Source organism: Ochotona curzoniae, unplaced genomic scaffold (genome assembly GCF_017591425.1).
Source record: "Ochotona curzoniae isolate NIBS_2020 unplaced genomic scaffold, NIBS_Ocur_1.0 scaffold_4505, whole genome shotgun sequence".
Classification (NCBI taxonomy): Eukaryota; Metazoa; Chordata; class Mammalia; order Lagomorpha; family Ochotonidae; genus Ochotona; species Ochotona curzoniae.
In genome coordinates this window covers 15,703,948-15,716,843 of record NW_024467118.1, presented here as the reverse complement: position 1 = coordinate 15,716,843, position 12,896 = coordinate 15,703,948, and the positions used below count along the sequence as shown (strand labels likewise).

Genomic DNA, 12,896 nt, shown 5'->3' with positions numbered 1-12,896 from the left:
AAAAGAATAAAAGAAGGGCCACTTTTCCAGGGATCTGACTGATGTAAGTTTTCATTGAATAAGTGAAGAACAGTGAAAAGTGTGTGTATCAAAAACAGAGAAGATGGAGACATTGCTGCAGGCAGCATGGTGCAGCGAATTGCAATCATACTATTGTTCCACAGTCAAGGTGGCACACACCTCTCTGTCCCACCACTTGCAGTTCCAGCCAGGAAAAACTCCCACAGCCACCTATGGACTTCTATCTCACTGTGGGGGTTCACTGGTTTGGAAAAGGACAAACTAGGTTTGGAGGAGGCAAGCTGTCTTAATTTAATCCCATCCTTCCCTCTGAGAAGCACCATACTCAGCAGTGAAAAGTTGGGCTGTTCTCATCTGATCCACCCCTACAAGTGTGAGAATCAGTATCAGACAGTGACTGTAACAGTCCCTGGCTTTGGTGATATTGCCTGATCTTGCAGCACACATGGACTTCAAGTCCAGCCCCAAACAGTAATGTGGGACCAGGTGCCAACATAACCCCATGAACTCAGCACACACTCTCCATCCCACCCAGACTGGGCCTAGGGAAATAAAAAGAAGGAAGCTCTATCTTAAGGCAAGGGAAGGCCATCGCAGTTCTTGTAACTGTAACTAGGGATTTCTCTCTGCAGGGTAATTCAAAGCACAGCACTGAACTGGAGTGGCCTGCAGGACTGGTAGGGAAAGGGACATCTACTTAAGCTTGTGAGGCACTCTCCTCCCCCTTTACATCACTGGCATCTGTACTAGAACTGCTAAAGAAAAGCATTAACAAGCACCTGAATCTGGGACTATATGGCTCTCCCTGTTGCCACTTCTGTCTCACTAGGCTAAGAGTAGATCTCCTGGCCTCTGGGTCTTAGGGAACCCTGCATGCTATGTCTGCGGGAATTCTGTAACCACACAACAAGTCATGAAGTGTAGCTAGATCTCCAAGCAATCCCTGTGTCTATGTTTGGCTTAAGAGGCTTGGGACTTCCTGGAGACTTGGGGTAGGCCATTGCAGAGGGTTCTGTGATCATACGGAGGACTGGGAAGATCATTTGGTTGCTCTTGTGACTGTGTGAGTGGGGTGTGCTGCCATTGTAGGCTCTCTGAGCAGTGATTGCCTTGACAATGAAGAGGTAAGAAAAAGTGATCGCAAAATGGAAGAGATAATACCGTCCCAGTTGTTGACAAGAGAGAAACAGGAAGAACAAATTAGCAAAACTGAAAACAGGCAAATAAGGCTACTATACAAAGAGGTTAAGAAAAAATACACTTAAAACCTTGACTGTTAGAGACTAGCTATGGGCTGTCAGTTTGGAAGAGCTGCAAGCACAAAATACAAGAGGAGTTCACATTAATTTGCATGCTTGCTTGCAGAAGTCTCCACCAGGTGCGCACAAAAACAATTGGAGGAAGACAGGAAGCTGCTGACAGATCACCCTTTTGAAGCACAGGGATGCAAGAAGGGATAAGCAGCCAATGCAGGAAAAGTATAAAGGACATTCTGAGATCACAGCTAAGGTCTTCTGCCGCAGGGTAAAGGTCTTAACCACTGTGAGAGGGTGCATAAAGCCTCCCATTCAAAACACAAAGAAGCAATTCAATGCTTCTTAAGGCATGATATTTACAATGTTTTCTGACTCACAAATACATAAAAATTGTCTGGGGCCCAGGATTCTGCGCCAACACAAAGCAAAAGGTAGCCTAACCACGGGAGAAGAGCAAATATACCTCCATTACCAGTACCTGCCAAAGATACAAGACAGCATTTGAACACCAAAAGGAGAAGGGGAAGGAACTGTCAAGAAAGGCACATGACACTGCAGGAATAGACAATGATAGGGAGTCCAGGATCCTATTGTCAAGATGCCTTTAACAGTTTTGTTGGGAGTCCATCTTTTCTTCAGTAGAGATGCATACTGCAAGGTAACTTCCCTTGCCAATATGATAAGTCTCATGTATACAGTACCTCTAGATGAATATGTGTATATGCATGTTTACCAAATATCTATTAATCTTGTATTTTGAGTGAAGGTTGCCTTATATCAACAAGAACACAAGGTGATGGACTACCTACCATTATCTATACCTATAATGTGACAATATATTTAAATAGAAGAATGATGGACTTGTGACTGTTGCTGAAGGATCACACTATTAAAATAATGTAGGGGGAAATAAAAACACAATGTATTATAAAAATGTAGGGGGTGGGGATGTTAAATGTAGAAAGTTGAAGGAGAAATCTATAAGTCAAGGAACTTTATCATAAAAATAAAAATTGAAAAAAAGAAAGGCACATATCTGAGAAAGCAAATAGAAAATTCATATACCCAACATGAACCTAAGACCAGTTAACAATACACTACTGCTATAAAAGGGACAAGAGCATGCAAAGAGATCTGCTTGTAAAGAACAAGTAAGCAGGGTCTGGCACAATAGTGTAGCAGGTAAGGTCCTCGCCTTGGGTGCTCCGAGATCCCATATGGGCGCTGGTTCTAATCCCAGCAGCCCCCACTTCCCATCCAGTTCCTTGCTTGTGATCTGGGAAAGCAGCTGAGGATGGCACAAAGCCTTGGGACCCTGCACCCACATGGGAGACCCAGAAGGGAGTTCCTGGCTCTTGGCTTCGGATTGGCACAGCATCAGCATCAGCCATTGAAGTCACTTGGGGAGTAAATCATCAGACGGAAGATCTTCCTCTCTGTCTCTCCTCCTCTCTGTATATCTGGCTTTCCAATAAAAATAAATAAATCTTTTTTAAAAAATAAAGAACAATCCCATAATGTTGTAAATTGATGTTGATGTTATGTTGTGGCTTTTAATTGATTGGGATGATATTCTGCCAGCTCTGCTTTCAGACCAGAGCTGGTCTCCGCAAGAAACCGTTGAATTTATCTGGACAAAAAGATGCTGGACTCTATGCTTGCAATGACTTGCAAGAATCTTGACTGAATTTGAACTGTAAATACTACAATAAGGTGGAGGAATCCACCATGGAGGGAGGGGATGGGGAGGGGTTGGGGGAATCCCAGAGCCTATGAGACAGTGTCACATAATGCAATGTAATCCATAAAAAATATTTAAAAAAATAAAGAACAAGCAATCAGAAACTGTCAGAAGCTGAGATCAGAATCACTGAGAAAAACTCTCCAGGATGGCAATCCCTACTTTAGGAGCAAAGTAAGAGCAAAAGCTACCACTACAGAATGTAATGAATGAATATAATGTAATGAATGCAATAGTAAATCCAAAATCTGGCCTGCTCTATGACAGTGGTGATACACTCTCCACACTCAGCAAGGATACAGGATGCTGAACAAAACCACAACCTGCAGAACCTAACTGCAACTTAAAGAATCACAGCATCAGAGGACCTTGCTTGTCAAGTACACCTGGAACACTCATCAGTAAGAGAGCAGTCTGGACCATAAAAGAATACAATCCCTTAAGAGAACTTAAATAATGGACAATACATGCTTCACCACGGTCGAACTGAACTAGACATTAATCAGAGAAGAGATCTGCAACATCTTCTAAAAGTCAGTAACTAAATAGCACATTTAGAAACAACTCATAGGAAACTTTTTGAATGAAAATACAAAAGGTCTTCAAAAAAATTCCCAGAAATGTACATTATGAAAAAAAATTGCATGATTTTCACATTTCTGCAACAAAATAAGCTTATTTTAGTTCCATTTTCTACAAATAGTTGAAGTATCCCTGTAGAACATAATTCATGAGGAATAGCTAAAACAGTACATGGATGAAAATTTATAGCATCTGTTACAAGAGGAAAACAAAGGTCTCAAGTCAGTAATCTAAAGTTATACCTAAATGCTTAAAAAATGAAAGTTAAAATCAAAACAAGAAGGAAAATTAAGAAAAAACTCATAGAGCTTAAGAACAGAAAAACAAAGAAAATAAGAAACAGTTCTTTGAAAAGATTTTAAAAAATGGTAGTTTTCTATCCAGACTAGTTAACAAAATATAAATAAATGCTGAATATAACATCAAAAATGAAAGAAGAGTTATCACTACAAATCCTACAGAAACTGCAAACAAAATAGGGAATTACATAAATAATTTTATGTCAATAAATTTGATAATATAGATTAAAGGCAAAAGCTTATTGTATGAATATATTTATTGTAAACTGTGCATATTTAAAGAGATCAATGACATCTCAACACTTGTATACAATGTGCATCAATCAAACCTAGGTAATTAGCACTTCTGTCACATCAAACATGGACCATATCCAAATCCTCTCTTCTAAGTGAAATATACAATAAATTATTTCTAATGATAGTCATTTTACTGTATTGTACAATGCTAAAACTTGATCTTCCTATTCAAAAAAAAAGAGTGCCTGGTGGTCTGTTTTCAAACACAGTAAGGAACATTATTATTAGCCTACTTGCAGATCTAGGAAACTCAATAGGCAAATAAGATACTATGGAGCAGCCAACCCACAACACGAAATTAAAGCACAGAGAAGGAAGGAAGGTAACTTTGTAAATAAGGTGTATACATTATTTAGCCCATGAGGACTTGGGGTTTAGAGGGGAACATCTGTGTACTAAGACAGGAACTCTTACACTTAATTCCTCCTGGTGTGCCTGCTCATAAGACACTAGATCTTATAAGACCAACAATAAAGCTCTCATTGTACTTCCTGAGTTTGAGTCCAACTCATAAGTGGATGGCGGGGGACACAACCAGGATCTGTATGCCTGCATGAAGTGGGAAGTGGGACTCCAGCTGAGTGGGAGAAATATCCACCCTGATTTTGGGTGGCATGCTCTGTCTGGATGCCCAGCCTGCCTGCAAACCCCACAGAAAAGCTCAAATCTATTATTTGGAAGACACAAAAGAAAAGGCAATACCATGGCAACCAGGCAAACTTGTTCATGAATCAGGGCAGGAAACATATAAGTACTGTTTTGGTGGTCAGGTATTTTAGGGATTGAGGGCATGTGCCTGAGATCCATCCTAGATATAAAGTGAATGCAGATTCCCAATTCAAGATTTCATTCTTCCATGAGGAAAATGACTAGAGATGGACAAAGAAACCTCCACTACAAGGGGTTGAGCTGATAGTAAATGTTGTGGCACTGTGCTAGAAATTTTCATTATGGGAAATTGAGTACACAGGCAAACTCAGACACAGATATGGTTCAAAAATGGGAAGTAAGAATTCCAGCCCTAGGGAAAGTGAGAAGGTCCCTCTGACATCCCCCCAGATAGCCCACTGGAGAGAACATGTTGTCCTGGGGATGGGAGGAATGATCCACAGGCCTTGAACAAAGAAAACCAAAAAATGATTAAGTATGGCTGTTACATTTGGCCTATGGACCCAATTTATGAATCCTCAGTCTTTTGGTCCAAGTTTAACTCAGATGAAGATTTGATGTGCCAGGTTTTCATTTTCTGTGTGAACAATAAAAGCCCATCTTTACAAGGATTATTTTCTCTGCTGGATAAAGGAGCTGGCCATTGTTTTCCCCTTGAAAATGAGGAGGAAAGTCCCCAGCTAAAGCCTTGGCATCCCTTATGCAGCCCAGCCCTATGTCCATCAAGATGGAGGACAAGCAAATCAAGGAGCAACAGAAGAATCACATGAAGTACAATCAGTGCAACACTGTGAAAAAGGACCTAGAAAACCTCTATCTTCCCCTCCTCACAAACAACAAACATGGAGCATGCTCCCTTTTGGGGAAGTTCTAGTGGACGAGGAGAAAATTGAATTTGCTAATGCTGCCCTTACCAAGGCTGAGGTCAGAGATCTCAAAGAGAATAAAGCCACTTCTAGAGGATCATCTGGGGCTAGTAAATCAACTGGGATCTATAATAAAGTATTGTTCACAGGAGAGGAGGGAAGCAATTAGGAGCGCAGTCAAGGCCATTTGGGGGGAAGAGGGGAACACCTTTTCCCCAAATGGTCTTATGAGCCAAAAGTTTATGAATGCTGATCCTGAGTGGAAGGATGAGGAACCCAGAGATGAGCATAAATAAAGGATCCCAAGAATGAACAATGAAAGAAATCAGAGTCTGCTCCAAAGTCACAAAGGTATCTAAGGTTTTTGAAATTCAATAGAAAAAAGAAGAACTTCCTCTGCTGTCTAAAGAGACTTAGAGACCAAATCATCTGGACTGCATACAGAAGACTCAATGGGACAAAGATTTTTGCAAGTTAATTTTGCAATTAACATCTGGCAAAATAATAAAACGATTAATGGGTAGAATGAGAAATCAGGTGAGGAACTATTAAGGCAAGTAGAGAAAAATTCTCATAAAAGAAAAAACAAAAACAAAAAAAGCAAAAATCCTTATTTCCAAAGGAGAAGGAGAGCAGTTCAGGGCCCAGCACAATTGGCTAATTCTACTCCCTGCAAGTGCTGGCATCCCATATGAGTGCCAGTGTGTCCTGTGTACTCCATTTCCCATTCTGGCTTCCTGCTTGTGGCCTCGGAAAACAGAGAATGGTCCAAAGCCTTGGGCACCTGTACCTGTGTGGTGTACCTGAAAGAAGCTCCTGGTTCTTGGTTTCAGATTGGCTCAGCTCCGGCCATTATGGCCATTAGAGGAGTGAACCAGCAAGATGGAAGCTCTTCCTGTCTCTCCTTCTCTTTGTAAATCTACCTTTCCAATAATAAATAAATAAATCTTAAAAGAACAAGAGTAGTTAAAAAGAGACTGCACCAGATTCCCCTTGCAAAAGATGGGGAAATACCAATTCATCAAATGGTTAGGGGTAAATATAGATGGGAGTTCTTAAACTGTAAAGACATGTTACAAGTGTGGAAAGATAGATACAGAATGGAAGAAAGAAGACAAGGTAGCCCTCCTTCACAGCGTTTGATAATTAGGTAATTCAGGGGTCTCTTCTGAGTGCATCCCACCAGGAAACTTCAATGAACTTCATGGGACCTGAAAGGGAAGAGACAACATTGTTGGTTGACATTAGAATTGTTTGTTCTTTCTTGATGTATCAACCAAGGGGCACAGAAATCATCAGGAAACTGAAAATCTTGGAAATAAAGGGGGGTGGAATTCCAGGTTCCAATATTTACCTAAGTCAGGAATTAATCTCCTGAGCCAAGACTTGATTGTGAGATTATATTTAGGATTAAGAGCAGATATAGGTGAATAAAAGTGCTAATGGGTATCCTACTTGAGGAAGAGGAAGGAGAGATTGATCCTTAGGGCCAGTGAGATGGCAAAGTAAGCTAATACTACACTTGTGGCACCAGCATCTCATATGGGCACTGGTTGGAGTCTCAGATGCTCCATGTCCAATCCAGCTCTCTGCTTATAGCAGGAAAAGAGGTGGAGGATAGCATAAGACCTTGGGTCTCTGCACTCACATGGGAAACCTGAAGAAAGCTTCTGGCTCCCAGTCTAGACCAGGGCCAGTTCTGGCCACTGTGACTATTTGGAGAATGAACCAGCAATGGGAAGATCAATCTCAATCTGCTCTCCCCACCTTTCTCTCTCCTCTCCCCCTAGCTCCCTTCCTCCTTCCCTCTTATTCTCCCTCTCTCCCTTTCTCTCTCTCTAATTCTGATGTTCAACTAAAATCAATAACTCTTATTTGTTATAGAGATTTATTTTTTTTTACTGGAAACATAAATTTACAGAGAGAAGGAGAAACAAAGAAAGTTCTTCCACTTGCTGGTTCACTCCTCTAATGGCCATAATGGCCGGAGCTGAGCCAATCTGAAACCAAGAACCAGGAGCTTCTTTCATGTACACCACACAGGTACAGGCTTTCAACCATTCTCTACTGCATTCCAAGGCCACAAGCAGGAAGCCGGGATAGGAAATGGAGCACACAGGACACACACTGGCACTCATATGGGATGCCAGCACTTACAGGGGGTAGGATTTAGCCACTGAGTTATCGTGCTGGACCCCAAAACAAATAACCCTATGAAAATAAAATGATTGATCTCCTAGTGTGGACAGGGGAGAATTCAAAATCTCAAGTTTGTAGAAGACACAATATACCATTTCTATTGAAAACTAGAAGGATTATAGCAAGTGATAGAGAGGTTAATCAGAGATGAGTTACTAGAACCTTGCTTGTCATGATGCAATACTCCAATTTTCCAGGAAAAACAAATAAATAAACAAAAGAAAACAAAAATCTGATGGATCCTATAGACTTCTACAAGATTAGAGCTAGAAATCAAATTTTCAGGCTCATTGTCTTTCACACTCTCCTTAGTAAGATTCCATTTGAACACAAATGGCTTAAGGTGGTGGAATTAAAACATTGGTAGGGTGGGGAGGGGGCTTAGACCTTAGACCAAGAAAGCAGGGATCGTGTTTCTAAGTGGGAAAATCCTGGAAGTGAAGGAAACAATACTGTTGCAGTGTGTTACCACAAGGCTTCACAGAAGCCCCACAAACATTTGGTCAAGTATTAGAAAATTTTCTGGAAGAGTTTCAACATTCCACAAAGATGGATGGTATTCTTACTCTCTGAGAGAGAGAGAGAGAGAGAGAGAGAGAGAGAGGAGAGAGGCTCTACTTTTCAAATATAAAGAAATACTTTTAAAAGTTATAAATTGAAGCTGGTCCCATGACTCAACAGGCTAATTCTCCAACTGCAAACATCAGCATCCCATATGCTAGTTCATGTTCCAGCTATTCCACTTTTGATCCAGCTACCTGCTTGTGGCCAGGGAAAGCAGCCGAAGATGGCCCAGGTCCTTGGGCCCCAGCACCCACATGTGGAAGCTGAATGAAGTTCCTGGCTCCAGGTTTCAGCCCAGCCCAGCTCCTGTATTTACTACCATTGTAGAGTAAACTAGCAGATGGAAAATGTTTCTGTCTTTTTTCTCTGTAAGTCTGCCTTTCAAATAGAAATAAATCTTTTAAAAGTCATAAACTAATCTTTTATGAATATAGTCATAAACTTCAATAAAATATTAGCATTAAAAAGATATATCATAATCAAGTAATAATCTCTAATGAAAAACTGGTGTAGCATTCAAATGTTAACTATTGTTATTCACCACCTCATCATACTGAAAGGAAAAATTAAAGAGTGGACATTTAGCACATCAGCTAAGTCACTGAAAAGATGGCATTCCATATCAGAGAGACTGGGTTCAAGCACTAGCTCTGCTTTCAATTCTAGTTTTATGCCAATGTGCATCATGGAAGGCAGCAGGTAGCAATGCGCATCATGGGAGGCAGCAGGTAGCAATGCACATCATGTTGAAGTACTTGGGCCCCTGTCACGTACATGGAAGATCATATTACGTTTCTGGCTTCTGGTTTCAGTTTGGCCTGGCCCTAACTGTCGTATGTACTTAGGGAGTGAATCAGCAGGTTGAAGAATTCTGTTTCTATGTATCTCTATTTCCTTCAAATAAAATATTTGTGAACATAAAAGGCATACATCTCTATGTATGTAAGACTTTAACATAATTCAATATCCACTCAAGACAAAATTCTCAAAAAGATAGAATCAGCATTAGAAGAGAGCCTCCTCAGTTTGGTGGTTTTTTAAAGATGCACTGGAAGTACTGTCCAGCACAAAAAGGCAAGGAGAAGAAATACAGAGCAAGCACACGTGCATATGACACAAGGACCTAGAAAACCTCAAGTGATGTACAAAAAAGATACCGTGACCAGTAAATTTACCAAGATCCTGATATTTCATTGAATGTGTGACAAATAAGTCAATATAAATTATATTTAGATATACTAACAATAAATACTTAGAAATTGTGTGAAAGGGAAATAATTTCTAATAATGGGAACACACTATCCCTAAAAACCCTGCAAAGCATTCAAGAGAAGCACCTGCTGAGACTCCTCTGAGCAGTATCTTGACAGAGTAATTAATCTCATCCACCAGTTCTGTTTGACTTTGGTGATGTGCAAAGAAGGCCTGCTTCGTTTTAACCATCTGGAGCAACCTCAAGCATTCCCGCGTTCTTTATCCATCTGGCTCTTACCTATGCCCAGAAATATGCTGCTTAAAATTAATTAGTAGCTTTATTTTCAGTAGTCTATTTCAGAGACAATACTCTTCCTCTGAAGACATTAGAAACTAATTATATCTTAAAGCAAATAATCTCCAACTTACTAGATTTATTATTGCTTACCTAAACCCAGTTTTCCAGTTGAAGTTACTGCATGTTCAATGTTTATTAATAAAAGTTTATGGTCGTGACTAAAATCTGACCATTAAAAGTAGCTGGGCTTGTGACTTTCAATTATAAATAACTCATGTTATTCCCTGAATACACCTCATATTAATCTCATTTCTCCTGACAGTAGTATCCCTGCCCTAACATTTAAAAATAAATAAATAAATAAATAAATAAATAAATAAATAAATAAATAAATAATTCGAGAAAAATCTCTAGAAAGTACACTGAAATTATAAAACACTGACAAGAGAAAATAATGAAGATAAAAATAAGTGACAATGTAAACCATGTTCATGGAGCAGAAATCTCAACATTGTTACGATGTCAGTTTTCCCAAAACTGATCCATAGATTCAACATAATCACAGCCCAAATTCCATTCAGTTTCGTAGTCAATCACAAATTGAATCTAAAACTTATATGGTAAAATAAAGGACCTACTCTAGCCGAACCAATTTTGAAAAAGAGAAACCAAGTGGGAGAGCTATCAAATTCCAAAGCTCGTTAAAAAGTTACCAAAAAAAAAGATACAATGGTATATAATAAAGTAATGGAGATTGTGTGTGAGTGCATGCATATCTATATTATTCTCTCTGTGTGTGTGTGTGTGTGTGTGTGTGTGTGTGTGTGTGTGTGTGTGTGTATAACTGACTTTCAACAAGAATGTTAGAAAATTTGTAGAGCATAGGTTCTTCACCAGCTAGGTCCCGGAAACACCGCACCATCCACAGGCATTACCATCAACACAAGCTGACTCAAGACAGATCCCAGCCCTAAGTAGAGAATCAAAAAGCATGAAGCTTCTAGAATAAATATAGACTTTTTTTTAAAGCCCTTGGATTAGACATAGTTTCTAGGTAGAGGGAAAAGAAAAGCACGGTCATAGGGAACTGACAGAAGCACATGTGCAGCACATTTTTAATTGAGGACACAACGGTAGGAGGCAAAGCTCTCCAGCCGCTCAGGACCTTGCCACATGGCTCCCCATTTTCCAGGTCTTTGGACTCTGCCGGTGACACAGTTCACTCTCTCTCAGTTCCCATCCGCACAAAATACAGCTGAGCCTGGGAGTACCTCTACATCCTTCCAGTCGATACAATATTTTTATTTCATAAATAACAGTAAAAAAGCTTCCTTGCTCTTCGGCAGACTCAGGGACATTAAAACATAAGAAAAGACAACATATCTGACAAATGACTTTTATCCTATACACAGCCTTACTTCTTAACAATAAAACAATACGATTTTTAAATGGTCAAGGTTGTAATAGAGGACTTAACCAAAGAATTCATAGGCACAAAATAATTAGTCAGCAAAATTGTGCAAGGAAACTACAATAAACTATTGTTATGCTCCTACTAAGAATGTCATTAGTTAATAAAACATTAATACATTTTAAAAATCACAACACAGCTGGGACTCCCCTAAATTGTTAGCAGGAATGTAAACTGATGCAGCCCGTTTGGAAAAGTTGGGCAGTTTCTTATTGAATGACACACACACTTACACACAACACAGCGATTCCATCCCCACATGCTGGTCCCAGAAAAAAAGAAAATAAGTATCCAAGCAAAAAATCTCTAGCAGCAGCATGTATGCCTTTAACTCTGAACCCTAAATAACTCCCACGTTCATCAACCAGTGAGTGGGTGCACGCCACGCCAAGAATGAAATATTACTCAGCAATAAAAAGGGCCAGGATCACTGAAACACCCACAGACGACCCTGTCAAGAGATGGGAAGCAGGCACAAAAAGTTAAAAATACTCTTTAAGATTTCATTTACATCCACCAAGAAGGCAGCGCATTCCCAATCTGCACATCCGCAGTGCCTGGCTCCTTAGAAGCACTTAGCAAATGCTAGAAAGTACTCAGTGAATTCCAGAAACTACTCACTAAGGGGCTGGCAGAAGGACAGGGAGGGGACAGCAGAGAAAGGCATGCTTTGAGGCAAAAGCAAGACGCCCCTGGGGGCCCAAATCCACCCTCTGGAGGAAACAGCGGCGGAAGGGTGCTCCAAGCTCCCGAGCTGGGGTTCTGCACACCTGCCTATGCCTACAAAGGCAGACAAATGAATGAGCCAGCCCGGCGCTGCTCGGGCCTGAGAAGGGCGTGGTGCGCCCCACCCTGCCTCAGGAGCGGCTCGCGCCCGAGGCCCGCCCAGGAGCCGGTTCCGTGCATCCCAGCGAAGCTGGCCGGAGCAGAGGCGAGTGCAGGTTCGGTGAGCACGGGGCACAAGGAGCCGGGCCATCCCGCTGCCCACCCGGCCGCACTCACCCAGGCCTGCCGTTCCAGCTGAGCGTACAAATTGGAGCCCTTGAGCTTCTGAACGATCTGCGCTATCATGAGAGACAGGTCCGACTCCTCCTGCAACATTTCCCCTGTCCTTGCCCGCCCGCCGCGGGGGCGCCGAGAGAACGGGCTGCCGGGCCCCGCCAGGAGCCAAGTGACACTTGTCCGGGACCTTACTATGCGGGCACTCCTCCGGCGGGCGTTACCAGGCAACTGCCGGGCGTGTGTCCCGCCTTCTGCGGTCCCCCTCGCCACCCGGAGGCCTCAGCACCTGCGTTCCGCCGGGACAAAGAAACCGGGACAGGGAGGAAGCTTGGCGGTCTATTGTTCCTGCCTAGTCAGTAGTTGAGGGGTGGGAACACAAACTCTTTGCTTCAAAGCTACAGCGCCTCTGTTGTACAAAGAAAAGCTAAAGTCACTGT

At 41.4% G+C, this 12,896-nt stretch overlaps 1 protein-coding gene across 2 annotated transcripts in view; it reads right to left on the bottom strand.

Moving 5' to 3' along the window:
• TBC1D19 (TBC1 domain family member 19) overlaps positions 1-12,645 on the bottom strand; it is a 107,065-nt gene extending 94,420 nt beyond the window's left edge. The window contains exon 1 of one of the 2 annotated variants that reach the window (XM_040965834.1): positions 12,460-12,645. In XM_040965834.1, the coding sequence (XP_040821768.1) occupies positions 12,460-12,558 (99 nt within the window). In that variant the 5' untranslated portion in view covers positions 12,559-12,645. The remainder of the gene's footprint in view (positions 1-12,459) is intronic. The other variant, XM_040965835.1, reaches the window with a different exon arrangement.
• Positions 12,646-12,896: the final 251 nt, after the last annotated feature.